The sequence below is a fragment of the Urocampus carinirostris genome, chromosome 11 (genome assembly GCF_059441175.1).
Source record: "Urocampus carinirostris isolate Australia breed hairy pipefish chromosome 11, RoL_Ucar_1.0, whole genome shotgun sequence".
Lineage (NCBI taxonomy): Eukaryota > Metazoa > Chordata > Actinopteri > Syngnathiformes > Syngnathidae > Urocampus > Urocampus carinirostris.
The window spans coordinates 41,465,248-41,486,939 of record NC_142359.1 but is presented as its reverse complement, the minus strand read 5'-3'; the positions used below and the strand labels follow the sequence as shown (position 1 = coordinate 41,486,939).

Genomic DNA, 21,692 nt, shown 5'->3' with positions numbered 1-21,692 from the left:
GACGAGAAGAGTAGGTTATTCATATGCTATAGAGTAGAAGTGAGTTTTAAGCTTAGATTTAAACATTTCCACTGAGGTTGCAGATCGGATCTCAGGGGGAAGAGCATTCCACAGCACCGGTGCCCGGATGGAGAACGCTCTCGAACCAGCAGAACACTTCTTTGCTCTTGGGATCACCAGAAGACTGGCACTCTCAGATCGTAGGCTTCGGACCGGGACATAGAGGGAAATCAGATCTGAAAGATAATAGGGAGCAAGTCCATGTATGTTTTTGTATAATACTAAGAGAACCTTGAAATCACATCTAAGGCTAACTGGGAGCCAATGCAGGTTAGCCAAAATCGGTGTTATGTGATCGGACTTTTTTGTTAAAAGCCTCGCTGCGGCATTTTGTACCAGCTGAAGAGACTTGATTCTAGACTTCGGGAGACCAGAGAGTAGTGCATTACAGTAATCGAGACGGGAGGTAACAAACGCATGAATTACAATTTCCGCATCCGACTGAGACAGTATTGAACGGATTTTTGCAATGTTACGAAGATGGAAGAAAGCGGTTCTAGTAATTTTCTTTACATGCGTTTCAAAGGATAGATCAGGGTCAAATATGACACCTAAATTTTTAACTGAGTCATTCTGTGTGATGTGACATTTGTTAATGTTCACACCAGTTTTTGAGAACAAGTCACGGCATTTAGATGGACCAATGACTAACATTTCGGTCTTTTCAGAGTTAAGACGCAAGAAATTGAGTGACATCCACTCTTTTATCTCAATGAGGCAGGCCTCCTAATTTCCACAGTTTAGTGTGGGAGATTCCTCCAGCGGAAGATATAGTTGAGTGTCGTCTGCGTAGCAGTGGAAACTGATATTGTACTTGCGAATAATATCACCTAATGGAAGCATGTAAATGCTGAGAAGAAGGGGGCCAAGCACTGAACCCTGCGGAACACCACAGGTAACATCAAAGGGCTCAGATGTCATTTCGCCATATTTAACACAGTGCGTCCTATCTGAGAGGTAGGATCTGAACCACGAGAGGATGGTTCCTGAGAGACCAATCCATTTTTCCAACCGTTCTAGTAGGAAATTGTGGTGCACTGTGTCAAAAGCAGCACTAAGTTCCAGCAGCAGCAAAAGTGATGAAGCGCCAGAATCCATTGCAAATAGGAGATCATTTGTTACCTTGATCAGAGCTGTCTCAGTAGAGTGGTTAGCCCTGAATCCTGATTGCATAGATTCAAAAAGGTTATTCTCGGATATGAAATCATTCAGCTGCTGTGCCACTACTTTTTCAAGTACTTTAGAAAGGAAAGGTAGGTTTGACACAGGTCTATAATTACATAAGATTTCTGGATCAAGGTTGGGTTGTTTCAGTGTGGGTTTAATAACGGCGGACTCAAAAGCTGCTGGAACTACACCTGAGGAAAGTGATATGTTTATAATATTTAGAACTGAAGGTCCAAGGACGCCAAAAAGACCTTTAATAAGTGAACCTGGGAGCGGGTCGAACTGGCAAGTTGTCGGTTTGGCCGCATTCACCACCTGTTTGAGATCATCAAGTGACAGTTCACTAAAACTGGACAAATTCCCTGGACAGCCGCCCTGTCGTGCATCTGTAGATTTCAGCCCTTTAATATGTGTGGCATACATAATGTCTTTAGCAATTTCTTCCTGTATGCATTGAATCTTCTTAGTAAAGAAGTCATGTAAGTCATGAGCAGAGTGGGTCAAACTATCTGCGATAGTCTGTTGCCTTGTAAGCGATGTTAGTGTCAAAAAGGACTTTGGGATTGTTCTTTTGTGACGCAATCACCTTCGAAAGGTAGGCCGATTTTGCAGAGGCAAGGGCCGCTTTATACTTTAACAAGCTGTCACACCAGGTTTGATGGAAAACCTCAAGCTTGGTAGCGCGCCATTTTCTTTCCAATTTTCTGCATTCTTGTTTAAGGGTTCTAGTTTCATCAGTAAACCAAGGCGTGCGTCTTTTAGGACGTGATATAAGCTTTATGGGTGCTATTGAATCCAGGACACTAGCTAGGGTAGTATTGAACTCATTCATGAGTGAGTCAATCGAGCCATTGTATGAAGGAAAGGACGCAACTGCTCCAGGAAGGAGTTCAAAGAGCTCAGAAACTGTGCCAGTGCTATTATTGCGTCCGCTAAATCCTTCAGCTTTTTTAGTACTACATCTAGCTAGCACCTCAAATGTTACTAAGTAATGATCCGAGATAACGGTAGTACACGGCAACACCATAATGTTTGAGGTTAAAACTCCTTGAGTCAGAACCAAGTCTAGCGTGTTTCCATCTTTATGGGTTGGCAAATCAACCAGTTGATTAAAACCAAATGCATCAATAGAGACCGAAACGCAACACTAAGTGAACTGAGTGGGAAGTTCATATGAATGTTAAAGTCCCCCATAATTATAATTTTGTCTGCATAGGTTACTAGTTCAGCAAATTCGTCTAAGAAAATTGTATATGGCCCAGGTGCGCGATAGATGGTTATTACAATAAATTGACAATAGAGAGGACCGCATCACAAGAGCCTCAAACGCTTTGTAATTATTAGAGGTACGAGGATTAAATTTGAGCGTTTTTTCAGAAATGAGCGCGACACCGCCACCCTTTTTCAACGTGCATGCTACATGGCTACTCACGTAGTCTGGGGGAGAAGCATAATTTAGCGCTAAATACTCATCCGGGCTTAACCAAGTTTCACAAAGACCGATACAGTTAAAGAGGTGTCCAAAGCGAAAAAAGACGAGAACGTAGTTAAGCTGAGGGGAGGGGGCCGGAAAGATGGAACTTATTTTTTCTTATTTTCCTGTGTGGCCCGATAATAAAACACCCATGGCCCCGGTACCAGAGGTTGCAACCACTTATCTACTTGAATAAGAACTGAATGATGGACTCTTCTATCATTGGTATTCATCTGTTTTCTATATCTAGTTGAGACCTGGTTGCATTAATCCCTTGAAGAATCTCAGGCGTCTAAGCATTTTGAGGATCCAGGACATCTTTGAGAGTTTCGACGCCCTTAACTTCAGTTCTGATCAGCTTGAAGGTGTCTTCATGGCGGTTGTGTGGCCTCAGGTGTGTGTCGCTGATTTATTATTATTATTATTATTTTTTTCTAAACAAACCTACTTACCTGTTTCACCTTTCACAGGTGGAACGCCTCCCATCTGAGAGTCCGTATTCACCCACGCCACTTTTGAAGCTCATCCACGTGTGGAGCAAACATTCCAGGTAATGTTGTTGTATTTCTATTGATATTACCCTTTAGAAAGTTTATTACTCAATTATTGGCTCATCTCACAGGTACTTCCCCCTTTTGGCCAAGCAACGTCCTGGCCACCCGGAGAGCGATATTCTCCAGAATGTTTTTGCCCTCCTGTCCTCCAAGAACATCTCGCAGGCCACCATCGCAGTTGTCACGGACATAGCAGAGTCCCTGGCGACCACGCAGGACTTTGTCGCCACGGAGACCGAGGCAGAGCTGATTGTGGGCGGATGTGTATTCCCGCAGCCTGCAGAAGGCCGCTTTCTGTCAGGTTTTACAATCGCTTTAAGTTGTCCATCTACTTACCGTCTTTTTTCCTTTCCTGCTCTTTTAAATATCTACATGCAAAACAAAATAATAAATTAGGACTGATTGGGAATATAACTTTCAAAATGCTTGGTGTTTATTTTAATGGTGTGCAGAAGCTTCAAAATGGAAAGGACTATAAAAATAACATAACAAATGAAATGGCCATAATCATAAAACAATGTTACATAAACCACTGTATTGTCACATTATTCAAAAGCAAACTAAAAAGCGGCCCAATAATGCTTACATTAAAAAGGAAAAAGATTCAAATTACTAACAAAAGTAAAATATGTAAATCTCAGTCAAGAGACCTCGGTCTTTTCATATCCAGGCTTAAAACCCGCTTCTTCAGGAAGGCTTTTAATACCCAGTAGTATGATGGCACTTTTTATTACATTTCATCTCATTTGATCCTGTTGTATTTTATTGTCTCTATTGTCTTTTATTGTAATGTTTTTGTGTTTTTGGTTTTTACTTATTGCTTATTTTTTTATTATCATTTGTAAAGCACTTTGGTACACCAGAAGGATTGTTGTAATAGCTCTATAAATAAAGTACATTTACATACATTTTCAAAATACTAGATAAAAATCTGTACGGAAGTTTTAACTCCCTGCCTTACATTAATGATTGCAGCCATAGCCCGTTCTTTGTTTTTATTTCTCATTATCAGATTTCAATTTTCAATCATATTATTTTTACACACAGTATTTTAAATTTTATTTGATATTTATATGAAACCAGATCCAAGGAAGAAAAAGTACCTTCTTTGTGCATATATGTTTTAGGATCACTGACACAGGGCTGCAGGCTGTTACTTCCTCACATCACTACACTGCTGCACTATTTGAGCGATGTGGTTCGAAACCCCGACAGGCTCAAGAACAAGAAATTGCACCAACAGGTGTCCAAGGAACTCAACATCCTCTCCAAGTAAATTAAAGCCTTATTGTTTATTATATTCTCCCTCTTTTATACAGTTGATGTAGTCATTCATTTTGTTTGTGTTTAATCTGCCAGGATCAGTCTATTTGTTAGCGACAAAGAACAGAGTTCAATGCTTATTCGTCTTCTATTGCCATATATACTCAGAGGCAAAATTCCTGAGGTAAGGTTTATTCATACATTGATTTATTTTTAAAATTACATAAAAATCCCTTTTTATATTTGTTTAAGGAGACAGAGCTGGACATCCTTTCCACTGTACAGAACTTGTTGCAACAGTGCTTGCAGCCGTCAACCTTCCTGCAGCCACTCAGCAAACTCTTCTCAGTCATTCAAAACAAGGCATCCAGGAAGGCTCTCGCAAGCGTCTTCCAGGCATGTCACTACAATTTTTGAATGCTAAATAGTTTGTGAACCCATTCATTATTTTCATTCTTATTTTAGACTAAGACAATAATAAAGTAAAATGAATCATGTATTATGTTCCTTTTACTTTATTATTGTTTTATTTTCAACACAAGGATACTGCTGGAAGTGTGAATTTCCCTACGGGGATGAATAAAGTATCTATCTTTCTATCTAGACGCTGTCCGACATGGATCCATCGCTGAAATACATAACTGACATGGCGACAGAGGTGGGTTTTAAGCATTTTGATGTGTTTCCATTAGGGTTGCAACTAACGACTATTTTTTTAGTTGACAAGTCACCGGCTATTGAAACAATAAGTCGAATAATTAGTTGTGATTGCTTCAGCAAGGCACAACTACTTTGCCAAGTGCTGTAAGCTAACGGATACATGCTAAAAAGTGATGCTATCAGCTAAATGCTAACTGCTTCATGTTAAAATTTTTTGGTAATGGCTATATTTTAACAACTTCATATTTACAAACTATGCTAATGGCTTTATGTTGATGAGTAATGCTAATGGTTACAGGCTTAAAAGTGATGCTAATGGTTAAATGCTAACTGCTTCATGCTAATGGCCACATGCTAACGAATCAGTAAAATGAATAGGCTCAATAGATTCCGGGTGGACCAATTCAAATCGAACAGCCCATTCTATTTGAACATGTATATTTCAAAAGTTTATTAAAGTGTAATAACAGTGTTATCACTATGTTATTACCAAGAATGTGATTTTTCAGACCTCCACAAGGCATATCCTTGTTGCTAACGATTATAGGCCAATCTGAAATGAACTTGCAAGTACCGGGGGGGTGTGGCGGGGCGGAGTCCCTCCACTGAACCAAGTTAAAAATTACAAATACATCTCTCTAAGTAAAAACCTTATCCTTACTCATAATGCTAACAACTCAACGCTACCGGTTCTCTACCAACATCTGCCAGATCATTCACAACTCTTACAATTGCCGCGGGAATTGTCTAGTTATATCTATCTTCTTCCGCCGAATTTTGACGGGCCCCCAGAGCTTTTGGAGTAGCCCAACGATTCATATACCAAAAATTCCGGCCGATTCAGGACTCTCCTGCGACAACACAGATTTTCGATACGAGTCCCCATGTGGAATAATGGGCTTTGAGAATCTCCCATCCGGAATACATGGGCCCATTAATTTCTATGGGTAGTCATGGAAACGAGGGCTTTTCAGAGGTTAGTAGGGACTAAGCAGGGACTGTCCAGGGTGGCTTGAGGGGGCCCGACCCACATTACCGTTAACCATGGGTAAATGGAGTTTTCGCTCAAGCTAGCTCTAAACACTGTCAGCAATGGGTTGGCCTGGCACAGGTATTAGCGCAAGCGAGCTGTAAACACTGTCGACAATGCTAACTTCTTCATAGTAAAAAAATGTGGTAATGGCTACATTTTAACGACTTCATATTTATGAATTATGCTAATGGACTCATGTTAATGATTTATGCTAACAGATACATTTTAAAAAGTGATGCTAACTTCTTTATGCTAAAACATTTTGGTAATGGCAATATTTTATCGATTTCATATTTACAAATTATGCTAATGGGTACATGTTGACGAGTTATGCTAATGGCTACCTGTTAAAAAGTGATGCTAATTATTTAATGCTAACTTCTTCATGCTAAATCAATCACAACTCTTACAATTGCCGTGGGAATTGTCTAGTTAGATGTGATTGCTTCAGCAAGGCACGACTACATTGCCAAGTGCTGTAAGCACAGGGCAATGAAATAATATAATCCCCGAGATATTATTATATCTATCTTCTTCCGCCGAAATTTAACGGGGATCTTCTCCCAGAGCTTTTGGAGTAACCCAATGATTCATGTACCAAAAATTCCGGCCCGACCGGGACTCTTGTGGGTTGTCTTTTGACAGCGATACAAGTCGCAAGGGGCCCCGGAGACCAAAAAGAGTCCCCATCCGGAATAATGGGTTTTGAGAATCTCTTATCCGGAATACATGGGCCCATTCATTTCTATTGGTAGGCATGGAAACGAGGGCTTTTTCAGAGGTTAGTAGGGACTAAGCAGGGACTGTCCAGGGTGGCTTGAGGGGGCCCGACCCACATTACCATTAACCATGGGTAAATGGTGAATTCCAAAGAGTGGATGCTCGCGAGAGGATGCTAACAGCTATGTGCGCCGCTAGCAAGGTGTTGGGCTGGCTATGCCAGCCCAAGTATTAGCGATGAGAGATTGAAGCTATGCTTACTCATGCTAGCTCTAGAAAGTATTAGTGCAAGCTAGCTGTAAACACTGTCAGCAATGCTAACCTCTTCATGCCCCAACATTTTGGGAATAGTTATATTGTAACAACTTCATATTTAAAAATTATGCTAATGGATCATGTTAATGAGTTATGCTATTGGGTAAATACTAAAAAGTGATGTCAACGGCTAAATGCTAACTTCTTTATGCTAAAAAATTTTAGTAATGGAAATATTTAAACAACTTTATATTTACAATTTATGATAATGGGGACATGTTGATGAGTTATGCTAACGGATACATGCTAAAAAGTGACGCTATCAGCCAAATGCTAACTGCTTCATGTTAAAAAATTTTGGTAATGGCTATATTTTAACGACTTCATATTTACAAATTATGCTAATGGATTCATGTTGATGAGTTATGCTAATAGGTACATGCTAAAAGGTGATGTTAACGGCGGAGTCCCCTTTAACCATGGGTAAATGGTGAATTCCAAAGAGTGGATGCTAGCGACAGGATGCTAATAGCTATGTGCGCCGCTAGCAAAGTGGTGGGCTTGCGCAGCCAGCCCAAGTATTAGCGCAAGCTAGCTGTAAACACTGTCCGCAATGGGTTGGGCTGGCTGTGCCAGCCCAAGTATTAGTGCAAGGTAGCTGTAAACACTGTCGGCAATGCTAACTTCTTCATGCCCAAAAATTTTGGGAATGGCTATATTGTAACAACTTCATATTTACAAATTATGCTAATGGATTCATTAATAATGAGTAATGCTAATGGGTACATACTAAAAAGTGATGCTAAAAGCTAAATGCTAACTCCTTCATGTTAAAAAGTTGTGGTAATGGCTATATTTTAACGACTTCATATTTACAAATTATGCTAATGGCTTCATGTTGATGAGTTTTGCTAATGGATACATATTAAAAAGTGATGCTAACGGCTAAATGCTAACTGCTTCATTCTAAAAAATTTCGGTGATGGCTTTATTTTAACAACTTCATATTTACAAACTATGCTAATGGATACATGTTGATGAGTCATGCGGAGTCCCCCCACAGAACCAAGTAAAACATTTACAAATACAGCTTTCCCAGTTAATAACTTTGTTTTATCCCGGGATCATCTTCCAGATCAATCACAACTCTTACAATTGTCTAGTGTTAACTTAAAATCCCGCTGAATAAAACTTCAATTCGCTTCTCCTTCAAGGTTTTTTACAGTACCATGACGAATTATACATAAAAAATTCCAGCTCGACGGGGAGTATCCGGCTATGTTCTGGGTTACCGATATCCTTCACCACGACGACATAACTGTCAATTTAAAATCCAGAATTTCCCATTCATTTTGAATGGGACCATCTAAAATGAACTTTCCAGTACCAGGGGAGGTGTGGGGTGGCAGAGTCCCCCCACAGAACCAAGTAAAACATTTACAAATACAGCTTTCCCAGTTAATAACTTTTGTTTTATCATCTTCCAGATCAAACACAACTCTTACAATTGCCGCGGGAATTGTCTAGTTATATCTATCTTCTTCCGCCGAATTTTGACGGGCCTCTCCTCCCAGAGCTTTTGGAGTAGCCCAACGATTCATATACCAAAAATTCCGGCCCGATCAGGACTCTCCTGCGACAATACAGATTTTCAATACGAGTCTCCGGGGCCCTGCAATACATTCATTGGTCAACTGCAAAGTATGTGTAAAACAACTTATCGATTTTGAACAGTTTGAAAGCAAACTGTTTTATATAATGCCATTTGTTCTTTGTTCCTTAATCCTATGCAGACGAAATCATAATTACGGGGGACTTTAACATTCGTATGAACTTCCCACTTACTGGTGCGTTTAGGACTCTAATTGACACATTTTGTTTTAATCAACTGATTGATTTGCCGACTCATAAAAATGAAAAAACACTAGACTTGGTTCTGACTCAAGGAGTTTCAACCTCAAATGTGATGGTGTCATACCTGTCAACCTCCACGGCTCCATGCCCTTACAATCGTATTTTCCCTTACAAAATACAAAATAATCTTACACCATTTTTTTTTTTTTCAAACGTGTTTGTTTATGTAGTTGAACATGGTATATTGTACATCTGTTTCGCTATATCATATATATTGTTAATTAACATTTTGTTTTGAGATACTAAGTTGCTCGACGTGAATGGGTTTTTTTATAAAAAAAAAAAAGTTCAAAAATTAAGTAGCTTGGACGTTCACTGTAGAAGGAAAAAATACTTATAAACATAATTAAGTAGAATAATACATTTTCCTATTCAAATTATCGATTCATTTTCTGCATTAAATTGTTGGTAATATACTGATTAAAGGGATAACCCAAAACCTGTCTTTTTTTTCCATCTTCTCCTTTTATACTTCCTCTTTTTCTTAACTTCTTTATACAACATAATAATTCGTAATATAATGCACCGAAGCAAGTGAGCTGTTTGAGAGTCGGTTCTCTAAAAAGAGACAGACTTTCTTTCACTACACAACTACCACATGAAATCCGATGTTTTTTAGACCACATGTATTTCAAATTTACTCAATCAACCCCTGATCAGAATGATGCATGACGGGAAATCCCCAGGCAGCAGACTCATGCGCACAGTAGCATCAAACCACTCGCTTCGTTTGCAATGAAAAAATGATGGAGATAGAGGCTACCGCGGCAAACTCGTTTGACTTGATTGGTTTGCCGTTTAGTGATAGTCTGTGTATACCGGATGGTACCCATAATTGACAAAGTTGCGTTTTTCCGTACAGGTTTTTTTGTACGTCGTACACGTCTTAAAATGCATAATAAACGTACTTTGTACGGCAAAAAAGTCCAGCGCTTCAACACTCATGCTGCTGCTGGACATTAGTGCTGCCTTTGACACTGTGGACCATAATATCTTACTAGAACGGTTGGAAAAATGGATTGGTCCGTCCTCTTATGGTACAGATCCTACCTCTCATATAGAACGCACTGTGTTAAATATGGTAAAATTACATCTGAGCCCTTTAGTGTAACCTGTGGTGTTCCGCAGGGTTCAGTACTTGGCCCCCTTCTTTTCAGCATTTACATGCTTCCATTAGGTGATATTATTCGCAGGTATGATCAGTTTCCATTGCTACGCAGATGACACTTGACTATATCTTCCGATGGAGGAATCTGCCCCACTAAACTGGAAATTTGGAGTCCTGCATCACCTAGAAAAAATAGATGTCACTCAACTTCTTGCGCCTTAACTCTGAAAAGACCGAAATGTTAGTTATTGGTCCATCTAAATGCCGTGACTTGTTCTTAAAAACTGCTGTAAACATTGACACATGTAATATCACACAGTGTGACTCGGTTTAGGTGTTACATTTGACCCCTATCTGTCCTTCCAAACATATGTTAAGAATATTACTAGAACAGCTTTTTTTCCATCATCGCAACATTACTAAAATTCGCCCTATACTGTCCCAGTCCGATGCGGGGGGTTGTAATTCATGCGTTTGTTACCTCCCGTCTCGATTACTGTAATGCACTACTCTCCGGTCTCCCAAAGTCCAAAATCAAGAGCCTGCAGCTGGTACAAAAGGCTGTAGCGGGGCCTTTAACTAAGACAAGAAAGTTTGATCACATTACTCCGACTTTAGCTAACATGCATTGGCTCCCTGTTAGCTTAAGATGTGATTTTAAGGCAGACCTATTTTTCCCGTTGATGATTTCAACATCCATTGCAGCCTGATCATCCTGGACGGGGGATTACCTCTTGCGGTCCCTTCTCCAGGTTCCTTCAGTTTCCTCATGTTGAGGTTTTTGTTTTTCCTTCTCCTCATGTAGGTTTTAAATCAGGGGATGGTGTAGTAATAGTCTGTGGTTTGCTATAATCTGTGGTCTGTACATCCCTGTGAGACTCCTTGAGATTAAGGGCTATACAAATAAACATGACTTATGTTACCATTCAAGACTGAGACTTTATTGCGCATGAGCGACTCGCAGCATAGATTATATTCTGAGATGCCTCACTCCGTAGGAAACGTGTCTTGGGCCAATGTTGACAATGGAATTCGATACTTATTTCTAATACCAATTGTTGTCAACGACTCCTAAGCGTTGCCGCGCTGATTTCATTGTGAACGAAACGTATTTATTGATACCAGTCATCATTTGTAACCGTTCTCCGCCAGCTCAATGCCTTCGACAGTCGCCACTTGGACGAGATTTACTTCGACGTCCGGCTAACAGCTTTCCAAAAGGCCTTCAAGCATGTAAAACATATGAAGACGCTTGATCTTGCCTACATTGACACTCTCATTCAGAACTGCTTCCACACTTATCAGGTGATTTTGTGTGGAAATTTTAAGGTAATGCTGATTATTTTTACCTTCGTTAACCTTGCGTTTTATTTATCCTTCACAGATAGGGGACATGTCGCTCAGTGACAACGCCACCTTGTGTCTGTCAGCAATAATCGTCCAGGTGGCGGCGATTGGTGGAGGAGGAGGGGTTTACAAGAACGTCATCCAGCATACTATCTTGGACGCTGTGTTCACGGGTCTACGGAGCCAAAAAGAGGTATCATGCTCTAGCTTTAAAAGAGCTGTATGGAATTTTGAACTTTTTTACACACGGCCGCCATCTCTCAGCTTGTGTCATCATTGCAGCTTCAGTCAGCTCGTTAATGATGTGCGTACAAGTACATGCATTTCTAAGATGGACTCGAAGAAACTCTTGTTTTTTTTTAACTTTCTTGAAGTTCTGGGTTGGCGTTTGGACTGTACTTGAAATAGGCCTTCTCTTACTTTCATAATTTTCTTGCTACACTTACAAATAGAAAGAAAAAACATGTGGGGGCAAAGATGTATTACTGTCCACACCACCCCCTGCCTCCATTCCTCCTACTTTTTGTGTTCCGCGGCACGAACATCTTTGCTGAACGTAATATACTTAATACATAAAATATTCTACTTTCAACTTTTTAAGGATACCTCAAACAATCCACCTCAATTTTAAAAATGAATGTGAAAATATAAAAAAAAATATTCATTATCAATCCTTACATTTTAACACCCTGCAATTTACTCATTTATTTCACATGGTAAGCATGAAATTAGTTATTAATTTTATTTTGGGTTCATGTTTTTTCTTTTTTTTCCCCCTTTCATTTGTCTCTATGCTTTGTATATCCTATTTCTAATTCTTATTTTGCCTTTTTTACTAGTATTTTTTTCTTTTTTAATAACTGTTTTTTTTATTCGGCTGTTTTTTAAGTAGTTCTTTATAAAACTACATACAAGGTAGGAAAAATAACTTTAATGTGCAAACCTTAAAGACAGCTTTTTCCCCAGGGCTATCACCAACCTAAGCATACACACAAAACTGTGAAAACATATCTTGCGACTCATTTGGGGATTTTTGCTTCTACTAAGGGTTTGAACTCTACTTGGAGTAGTCTTTTCTTACTTTCACTATTTTAATGCTACATTAACAAATATAAACGAAATAGAAACCCACCGGGACGAGCATGACATCACTCTTCAGCACTCTTCCCCATCCAATTACCGAATGTCTTCCACCCAGGACAGCTACGCTAAAAATATGATAAAAACAGATGAGCGCAGTGGAAAATAAAGCATAAGGGCTCTTTGAACTCAGTTGAGCATTTTCAATACATATTACGGACCAAAAATATTACAACGTAAACTTTTTAGCAGTTAGTGTTTGTGATGTTGGCATTCGCAACTAGTGGCTGCTTCAGCGTGAACTCTGCACTAAAAAGATTTTGATTACCGTTGCGTCTTAATTTTAACTGCCTTCCATAACTTTATCATGTTTGAATTCTTGTTTAGGCTGCATGGGCGTAATCACATGGCTACATACTCAGTACCTGGTCTTTACTGCAAAAGATATTAGCCCACCCGTACACAAAAAACGTTGAAAATTTTCATTAAAACACCAAGTTTATTGACATGGGCAAATTTACTTTTGTTAAAGTATCATAGTAAATTTTGTTAGATATTGTAGTTATCTGCTAAGCCTAGTCATTATATTTTGATAGAAAAACAAGTCATCCACATTAAAATAAAAAGAATATTGGGTTAGTAAGACGCAAAGTTGTGAAACAAAGTCGGGGTTATGATACAATTCTTCTGTCTCCTCTTTTAGAGCGTGCAGCACGAATACACAAATGTTCTCGCCTGCCTGGTCAAGACTTACCCCTTCAGGAAAGAGTTCAATGACCTGGTGCAGCTTACTGACTACAATGACCCAGAGTCTGACTTCTTCGAACACATGAAACACATTCAGGTATGAACATTTCTCATCATTCTTCCCCTCCTTGGATGCTAATTTATTTTTTTACCTTCTACCAGATTTACCGCCGAGGTCGAGCCCTCAGGAAGTTAGCCAGGCAGCTAACTGAGGGTACTGTGGTGTTGTCGCCCCAATCTTTGCAGAGTTTTATCATGCCGTTTGCCTTGGTGCCACTTGCAGACCCAAATATGATGGAGGTGATTTTCACTATTATGGTCTGTTGATGAATTCTACTATGTGTACTCATATTTTTTCTTGGCAGCGTGAAAGTATGAGAACAGCATGCGTCGAGATTGTAGCTGCAGTCTGTCGCCGGCTGACCTGGCCCAAGTACCTTTACTACCTCAAGCATTTTGTCGAGTTACTGCAGACTTCGAAGGTGGAGCAGAAACTTGCTGTCAAGTGAGTTGAAAATCTAAAATTTTTTCTCTTTTGTTTTAACCCGTTAACGTTCCGAAGGCCGCAGTTAAGAGAATCGAACTGTGTGAGATATTTAGTCCCAAACACACGGGGGTGCTGACCGGAAAAAAAAAATCCGCCCAAAAGCATTTCTGCTTCGTTGGACATTCATTGTTGCTTGCTGTCTGTTTTACTCCAAAACACACCTTTAAAAATAAACAGACTTGTTTAATGATTTACAATGATAGTTAATATCTGACCTTTTGATAGAAACATCTCTCGTCCAATATCATGTTTTTTTTCCATGGTCCACAGCCCGCATTAGCCTATACAGTTCTGTTTAAAAAAACTGAAATTGGCTTTCGTTGCTCAGAATATCTTCAGCCAGATAAATATGATGATTGACACATGAAATTGACACATGAGCCAATGAAATTTCCAACATAATTTTATGCCATTTCCTGGGGTGTATCCAAATCGGAGCCGAAAATGCATGTGAGTAAATGGAACCTGGGATACAGTTTTATGCGCAAACATGCCATGCAAGTGTGCAGAATCATTGATTGACTTTTGGAAAGAGAAGTTGAACATTAGAACTCTTTCACAATACCTAAAAAATGTAAAAAGTAAAATACACATTTGCAAAGGTTTTAGTGTTGTAAACTGGTAGTCTCCTAAACCTACCCTTATAAAAATGTGTAAAATAAAATGTTTAGTTTTTCAGAATGTGATCAAATTTGACATGGTACCAGGTAAGGCCTTAAGCTATTGTCTCACCTGTTTTCCAGCTAAGATGCCCATGATACTCATCTGCAGACATATGATTTAAAAAAAAAAACTATTTAAGCGAAAATAAAAACCTCTATTTCTGTGTGTTCCAGCTCGGGTTTACTCAACGTTACTAGCGTTTGCAGTGATTATTTCAGTTTGGGACAGAACCTCAGAGTCTTGGAACATTAAGGTTTTTTTTATATAATGTATCATTTTTACTCAGAGGATTTAATCAATCATATATCTCATCGGCTTTCATTTCTTTTGACGTGTTTTAGCATTAGCTGGTAATAACGCGAATGCTAAGTTGCTGGCCAAAAAAAGCGGTCTAACATTAAATTCAGATGTTTTATAACCCACATCATTGTTTAATTAAAATAGGTATTAAGATAGAAAAAATCTGATTACATTTTGTTTTGGAACAGTAATTGAAAAGCTATTTAGAGCATGTAAAGGTGGGTGATATTAAAATGGGACTTAAATATTATTGTGATCTTAAAAAAAAGAAAGATTTTTAGATCCTCTCAAGGAACTATTTTATTCTGTTCCGAAAGTCTCAAGCTTGGATTTAGTGAACATTTTTGCTTATCCAACATCTGCCAGCATGAACAATTTAATTGATTTGTTGGGTGCCTCCCTTTTAGTTGCTAGCATCACTTTAGCAGGTAATGCTAATTGATTTGGTTGCTATTATCAAAAACCCTAATTACTTCTGCTAGCCTTGTGCATGCGACTTTTGCCACTAAGGCTAGTATCTTTGCATTAACGTCTTTTATTTAATCGTGATAATTTTGATACATATTTTCACTATTTAACTCAAATTTAGTTCAAAATGTAGAAGCATTTCCTAAAAATTGATTTATTTGTTCTTTTGAAAGGTAAAAGATCAGAAATTTGTTAGTTTCAAACCTTTTTTATTTTTTGGAAGAAAACAATTTTTATATTGACACATTATGACAAAATCCAGATTGTAATTTCGTTTAAAAATAGATGATGTATTATTTTTGCCATATCACCCACCCCTAAAAGCATGTAACATTACTTTTTGACTTTAATACTATTTTTAACCGTACTGATTTGTTATCCTAAGTCTTAACTCTTATTTTGTGTTTTTGTAACCCCCAGTTTGCTCCTCAAAGTCCTTGAGGCGTTCCACTTTGACAGGGAGAGTCTCACCAAAGAGATGGAAGCTGCTAAAGCCAGTAAAGGTGAAATTATATATATATAAATAGATAATTAGATATTTAAAAGAATGATTGTAGTTTTTAAGAAGCTTTAACTGTTTAGGAGGATTGAAGATATTTTCTTTTGCATTTTTTTCTGTGTTACACTTATGCGTTTTTTTGAAGCTACAAACTCGTCTGAAAAATTGGAGGTTGAAGACAATAAGAAAGTCGACAGTGAGTATCCTCCAAAGGAAGTGTCTTGGGAAACCAATGTTGAAGGACAAACGAAGAAAGCAAAATCCACTAAAGAGAAGAAGCCATTTATTTCCAAACCTTTGGTGGCTTCCTGGGGCATACCGCAGAACCAGCACGATGTCGAGCAGCTCATTGAGAACATCCAGGCTAGCATCACTAGCAGTGTGTTGCCTCGCCTGCATAAGTGTCTCGTTGCCAAGGTATGATAAAACCAATGTGGCTGTAAAAAATTGACAAATTCACAAAAGTCTGGATTTCTCAATCTTTAGGTTAAACGGGACGATGAGCACAAGGCTGTCAAGTCAAAAGAAGCAAAGGAAGAAGAAGTGGCTCGCATACCAATAGCCTTTGCTATGATCAAACTCATGCAGACTCTTCCTTCACACATCTTGGAGACCAAGCTGCCTGGGTATAACCTTTAAAAGATCACTCTTTGATGTACAATAAGCGCATCATTGTGTCTTGCGTTTTCTGTCCAGGATCTTGATCAAGGTGTGCGTGGTTTTGAGGAACCGATTCCAGGAAGTCCGCGATGTCGCTAGGGGAACGCTGGTGAAGATAATCGAGACCCTGGGCTGCCGCTACCTTCACTACTTGCTCAAAGAGATGCAGGCTATCCTTGTCAAAGGTTACCAGGTATAAATAAGTTCATGTTGAGTACAAGCAGCACAATTGGGGATTTTAAGGCATACAGTCTTTCAACTTGAGTTCTGTAATATTGGTCGCATAAAGCTAGTTTTTTTGTTTTGTTTCCTAAAACTACAGTGTCCCTTTACTTTAATAAGAGTACTATATTTGTATAATTTTGAATATTTTTTGGAATGTTTTTGTAATTGTGGTAGAAAATATTTCTTGAACCAAGCAGAATTATCTACTATTTGCTACAGAACATTTTTGTTATTTTAAATATTAAATTTAGAAAAATACTTAAAATGGGCGAAAGTTTGTGCAAAAAGTTTGTGTGTATTGCAATTCAATCAGACAAATGACATACAATTTCATATGTTGGCCTGGAGAGGGATGGGCGCCCCCAGGCTGTACTTGCCCAAGATACACCACAGGAAATGGTACCCCTACAACCTTAGTGGTTAAGGGATCCAACCAACCAAATTTATTGACATCTAAAAATAAATATAATTAAATAAGATATAGGCTCTTTAACTTGTTTGTTCTATTCTAATGTTCTCATCTGCAAATGACCATTTTTAATTATCTATTTAAATAAAATCAAATACGAGCCTTGGGAAAACGACTATTCCAAATCTTGTACTACATGTTGCAGCTCAAGCTTCATTGTCTGATATTCTGTGTGTCTTCCAGGTCCACGTTATGACATTTACAGTGTACAAGGTGCTTTTTGCACTTAGTCCATCTCTGAAAAGCGGCGAACTGGACCCCTGCATGGGCACGCTCATCAGTGTAAGAATCGGTCTCATTTTGGGCTTGTGAGCAATATTCCCTCTAAGCTGCTTGTGTGCGCAAAAAGCACTGGCCAGACCTTCTCTGCTCACAAGAAAATCTTTCTAGCGCATATACATCAGGGCCTTGAAATTGCAAAATCTATTTCCTGCCAAGTGGCATGTCTTGGCGCGTTCTAATGGATGGGAAGGGCACCTGATTGATGCGACAGGGGTAAACCAGTGAAAGCTATTGGGCCCTGCTGTTAAACAAAAGAGTGTGTTGGGTCACCCTGACCCGAGTGAAATGGCCGCTTTCTTGTGTCCTGTTTCATCTGGAGGGACAAAAGCATGACCAACTTCGGTGCCGATGTGCCCAACTTGTTTGGGTGTTTGGGAATTTGGGTTGGCATGGTCCACAATTTTTTTTTTTTTTTTTTTTATTTCTTTGTTATTGTATGTGTTAGTCTTGCTGTCGGTCACCCCTCTTGAGGAATATGACCAAGGTAGGATAGATAGATAGATTTCCTGGCAAATTCTGCAAGAAATACATTGCATGTGGGTAAAAACTAGGGGGGTTTCCTCTGCGGTGTTTTAAATGTGGTATGAAGTCAATGTCAGGGTAAAATTAAGTAAACGAAAGTAAGGTTGCATGTGCTCTTGAGTTGTAGCGCCAGGGAGAGGGGGGACTAGAGAGGCGGTGGGGGCAATGGAGGAAATTTACTGGAAGCCAGATCTATATCATTATTATGATTATTATTGTATTATTCTTTACTTTAATAAACAAGTGTGGTCTACAGACGCTCCCCCACTTGCGAGCATTCGACTTATGAAAAACGGTAGATAAGAACTTTATTTTTTCGGGATTTCAAAAAATATCCGGACATTGCTGTAAGTTAGATTTTGGATTGTGTGCACCTTTTTCCGAGGAGAGGACAGTGCTGTAGTGCTTCTTTCCGCCGCGTGGCCCTGTGAGAGGTCACCCAGAATCCACTCCGAAGAAGAAATCCAGCTTCTACTTCCTAGTTCGTGTGTAAACATACTACATGTACTGTTTCTCTAGCGCGCTCAGAACTTAGACGTTTTTATTGTTTAATATCTTGTGCATCCATTCAATATGGTTGGTGTAAAGAAGAGACAACCCGTTTCTTTTAAAATGAAAGTGGAATAAGAAAATTGTTGGATCACTTTTTTTCGCCCACTTTCTAACACGGAGGAGGAAGTCGCCTAACTCTTGAAGCCTATCTTCCACACGTAAGATAAACGTCACTTTATTTATCTTTATAGAGCATAATATTTTATTAAATGTTTATTTTTTAGTACAAACAATACAGGTTACTTATACAAGCCTTAAACATACTTATGTAAATCTTAAACATACAAAATATAGCATGAAATTACAAATTTCAAACAAATTTAACCGACGAACTATCTTGTCCGTAAGTGGGGCAGTGTCTGTACTTTAATTATCGCCTGCACAGTAAAATTGTATGACCTTACTCACCATGACTACGTCAATGTTGCCAAGAACAGTGGTACCTCCACTTATGAATGTCTCCAAATAGAAACATTTTAGGTTATGAAATGCCTGAACCTCTAGATACAAACATTGCCTCTAGTTACGAAATCAAAAATACAGTACAATACGCGCTGCTCTTCGCCCCTCCCAGAGTTCCCAGAATGTAGACAAACTGGCTATGTTATTGCTCCAAATCGGTTTGGCAACCAGTGCACATGCATGCTCTTCGTGTCACAGTTCAGAGTTCGCAGACAACAAGTAGGACCTTAAATTAAAAAAAGCGGGTCAGTGGGAGGGTCTCTTTGATTGGTTGTTTTGAATAATTTGCAAATATATCAAGTATACATTTTTGGCAACACTGTACTTTCTGTAAATACTGTACTGGTATCTATTTTGTAACTTAAATAAATGATCATGATTTTGATAGTGTATTGCAAAAGATACATTCAAACAAACAAAGCAAGAGCAACTTTTCTAATGGTATATTAGTCAATCTATTAAAAGGTAAAACAAAACAAAAATTTGCATTGCCGGAAACTCAGCCAAATGTAACTTTATTTGATCTCAGGTTTCGAACATGTTTTATAATTTATTAGGAATGATGTTCACTATTGTTCCAAGGGATGGTCACAGACTTTGTGCGACCCGTGGAAGCTTAGAGGGAATGTTGCTTGTAAAATTCCTTTTAAAAAAAATTCATTTATTTGTTTTGAATTCTTTTGATTGCGCCACTCAGATCTTCAACCAAGAGTTGTTCGGCACTGTCGCTGAGGAAAAAGAGGTGAAAGGCATCGTCTCCAAACTGATGGAGGCGCGACACAGCAAAAGCATGGACTCCTACCAATTTCTGGCCCAGTTCTGCAGTAAAGAGAGCATCACATCAATCATTCTGCCTTTAAAAGAGGTAGACTGAGCCAGAGTCTTACTTATTTCCTTTCTTGTTTGTTCATGTTCAATTCTGTATGTCATTTTAGATCCTAGAGAACTCAAAGAGTCTCAAGGTGTGTAACCGGGTCACGGCTATTCTACGTCGTGTGGTTCTGGGACTTCTGGAAAATACAGGCATGACCTCTTCAAATATTTTGCTGCTGAGTCACAGTCTTATCAGCGAAAGCTTGCCTCTTCTTACAAAGAACGACAGGTATGCAAGGCAGTGAGCGTCTAGTCTACTTATGGCATTAATAAATTCATGTTTTAAATTTTGTTGTAGGCGCAAAATTCAGCCTCCACCGGACCCTCGGCTTCCTCCTCCTAGCTGCTTACTCCTGCCACCGACTCCAAAGAGAGGTGGCGCTAAAGCTCTGGTTAGCCGCCGGACAAACATGCATATCTTGGTGGATGCAGGTCTTAAGGTAAGGATTATAATTTAATAAAACTGTAATGGATAACATCAGCTGAAATTATTACCAATATTTATTTCCAAATTAAGAGTGCAAAATAAGTAGTCTGAAATAGACTAGAACTATAGAGAACTTTAAAGCCGTGATAGCTCAACTGAAAGTCCCTTTGAAGTCAGCTGATAAGTTGATATTCTGCAAACATGGATTCATACCATCCATTACCGTGCAGGGAATCCAACAGTAAATGGTCTGCATTTATATAGCGCTTTTCAAGTCAATGATGACCTCCCAAAGCGCTTTACAATGTTCTTCACACTTACCCATTCACACACTCACACACCAATCGAGTGTAAAATATTTACTCCAAAAACCACAATACAGTGGAACCTCGGTTTTCGAACGCCTCTCAATTCGGACAAATCGGTGTTCTGCCAAAAATTTCTTTATCCTTCTTTTTCTTTTTACACGTTCATTTTAGCGTAATCTTTCGTACGGAAGATTACGCTAACGCGAACGTACGATTAGCCTGGGTTAGCTTCATGTTTACGTTCATGATAAACATTTAGGGTGTTGGAACGGATTAAAACGATTTACATTACTTTTAATGAGCAAAACGATTTCGGTGATTGAACAAATCTGTTTTCGAACAGGTTTCTGGAACGGATTATGGTCGAGAACCGAGGTTCCACTGTACTGCCAACAAATAAATAAGAATCCACCTAAAAGCATTTCTGTATCGCATTGTTGTAATCTGATTGTTTCGCCACATCATTTCCTTTTAAATTGACAATTGACTTACTGAGAGCTGGGACCACATTAAAAGAAGCTACAATCATTAACACAATTCACCGCCAGGGACTCAAATATTGCACTGCCAGACGTGTCCCCCTGCTGAAGCCAGAACACGTCCCCCCTGCTGAAGCCAGTACACGTACATATCTGCTGTTCACTAGAGAGTATATGGATGATCGAGAAAAGGACTGGGAAAATGTGTTATGGTCAGATGAAACCAAAATAGAACTTTTTGATAGAAAGTAGGTTCTTTTGTTTAGAGGAAGAAGAATACTGGATTGCATCCAAAGAACACCATTCTATAGGTCAGATCGGACTTAAAAAAAAATACAGCCCAGCCCAACCCACCCTGCAGGTATATACTGCATGCCCGAACCCAGCTGATTAACTCCATTTGAGGGACGCCAAAGTGTGCGTTTCCACAGTATTGTAACGCAGACTCTTTACAAATTGATTAAGATTCTGAACTGAATGAAGAGACGTAAAGGCATTTCTGGCGGTCCTTGCACCAAAAGGTTGTCATTTTTATAACACTAACAGACAGCAGACCAGCATTTCATTTGGTGTA

The 21,692-nt window shown here is 39.0% G+C and overlaps 1 protein-coding gene across 2 annotated transcripts in view; it reads left to right on the top strand.

The window, feature by feature from the left end:
• The window catches only part of utp20 (UTP20 small subunit processome component), a 71,828-nt gene that overhangs the window by 21,026 nt on the left and 29,110 nt on the right, over nucleotides 1-21,692 (top strand). For both annotated transcript variants that reach the window (XM_088346779.1, XM_088346778.1), the window contains exons 28-47: nucleotides 2,952-3,095; nucleotides 3,172-3,251; nucleotides 3,324-3,556; nucleotides 4,383-4,527; nucleotides 4,615-4,702; nucleotides 4,771-4,914; nucleotides 5,123-5,176; nucleotides 11,361-11,513; nucleotides 11,593-11,748; nucleotides 13,339-13,479; nucleotides 13,545-13,682; nucleotides 13,748-13,887; nucleotides 15,781-15,863; nucleotides 16,005-16,276; nucleotides 16,346-16,485; nucleotides 16,556-16,712; nucleotides 17,397-17,495; nucleotides 19,729-19,896; nucleotides 19,967-20,133; nucleotides 20,203-20,344. In XM_088346779.1, coding sequence (XP_088202905.1) covers nucleotides 2,952-3,095; nucleotides 3,172-3,251; nucleotides 3,324-3,556; nucleotides 4,383-4,527; nucleotides 4,615-4,702; nucleotides 4,771-4,914; nucleotides 5,123-5,176; nucleotides 11,361-11,513; nucleotides 11,593-11,748; nucleotides 13,339-13,479; nucleotides 13,545-13,682; nucleotides 13,748-13,887; nucleotides 15,781-15,863; nucleotides 16,005-16,276; nucleotides 16,346-16,485; nucleotides 16,556-16,712; nucleotides 17,397-17,495; nucleotides 19,729-19,896; nucleotides 19,967-20,133; nucleotides 20,203-20,344 — 2,844 coding nt within the window. The remainder of the gene's footprint in view (nucleotides 1-2,951; nucleotides 3,096-3,171; nucleotides 3,252-3,323; nucleotides 3,557-4,382; nucleotides 4,528-4,614; nucleotides 4,703-4,770; nucleotides 4,915-5,122; nucleotides 5,177-11,360; nucleotides 11,514-11,592; nucleotides 11,749-13,338; nucleotides 13,480-13,544; nucleotides 13,683-13,747; nucleotides 13,888-15,780; nucleotides 15,864-16,004; nucleotides 16,277-16,345; nucleotides 16,486-16,555; nucleotides 16,713-17,396; nucleotides 17,496-19,728; nucleotides 19,897-19,966; nucleotides 20,134-20,202; nucleotides 20,345-21,692) is intronic.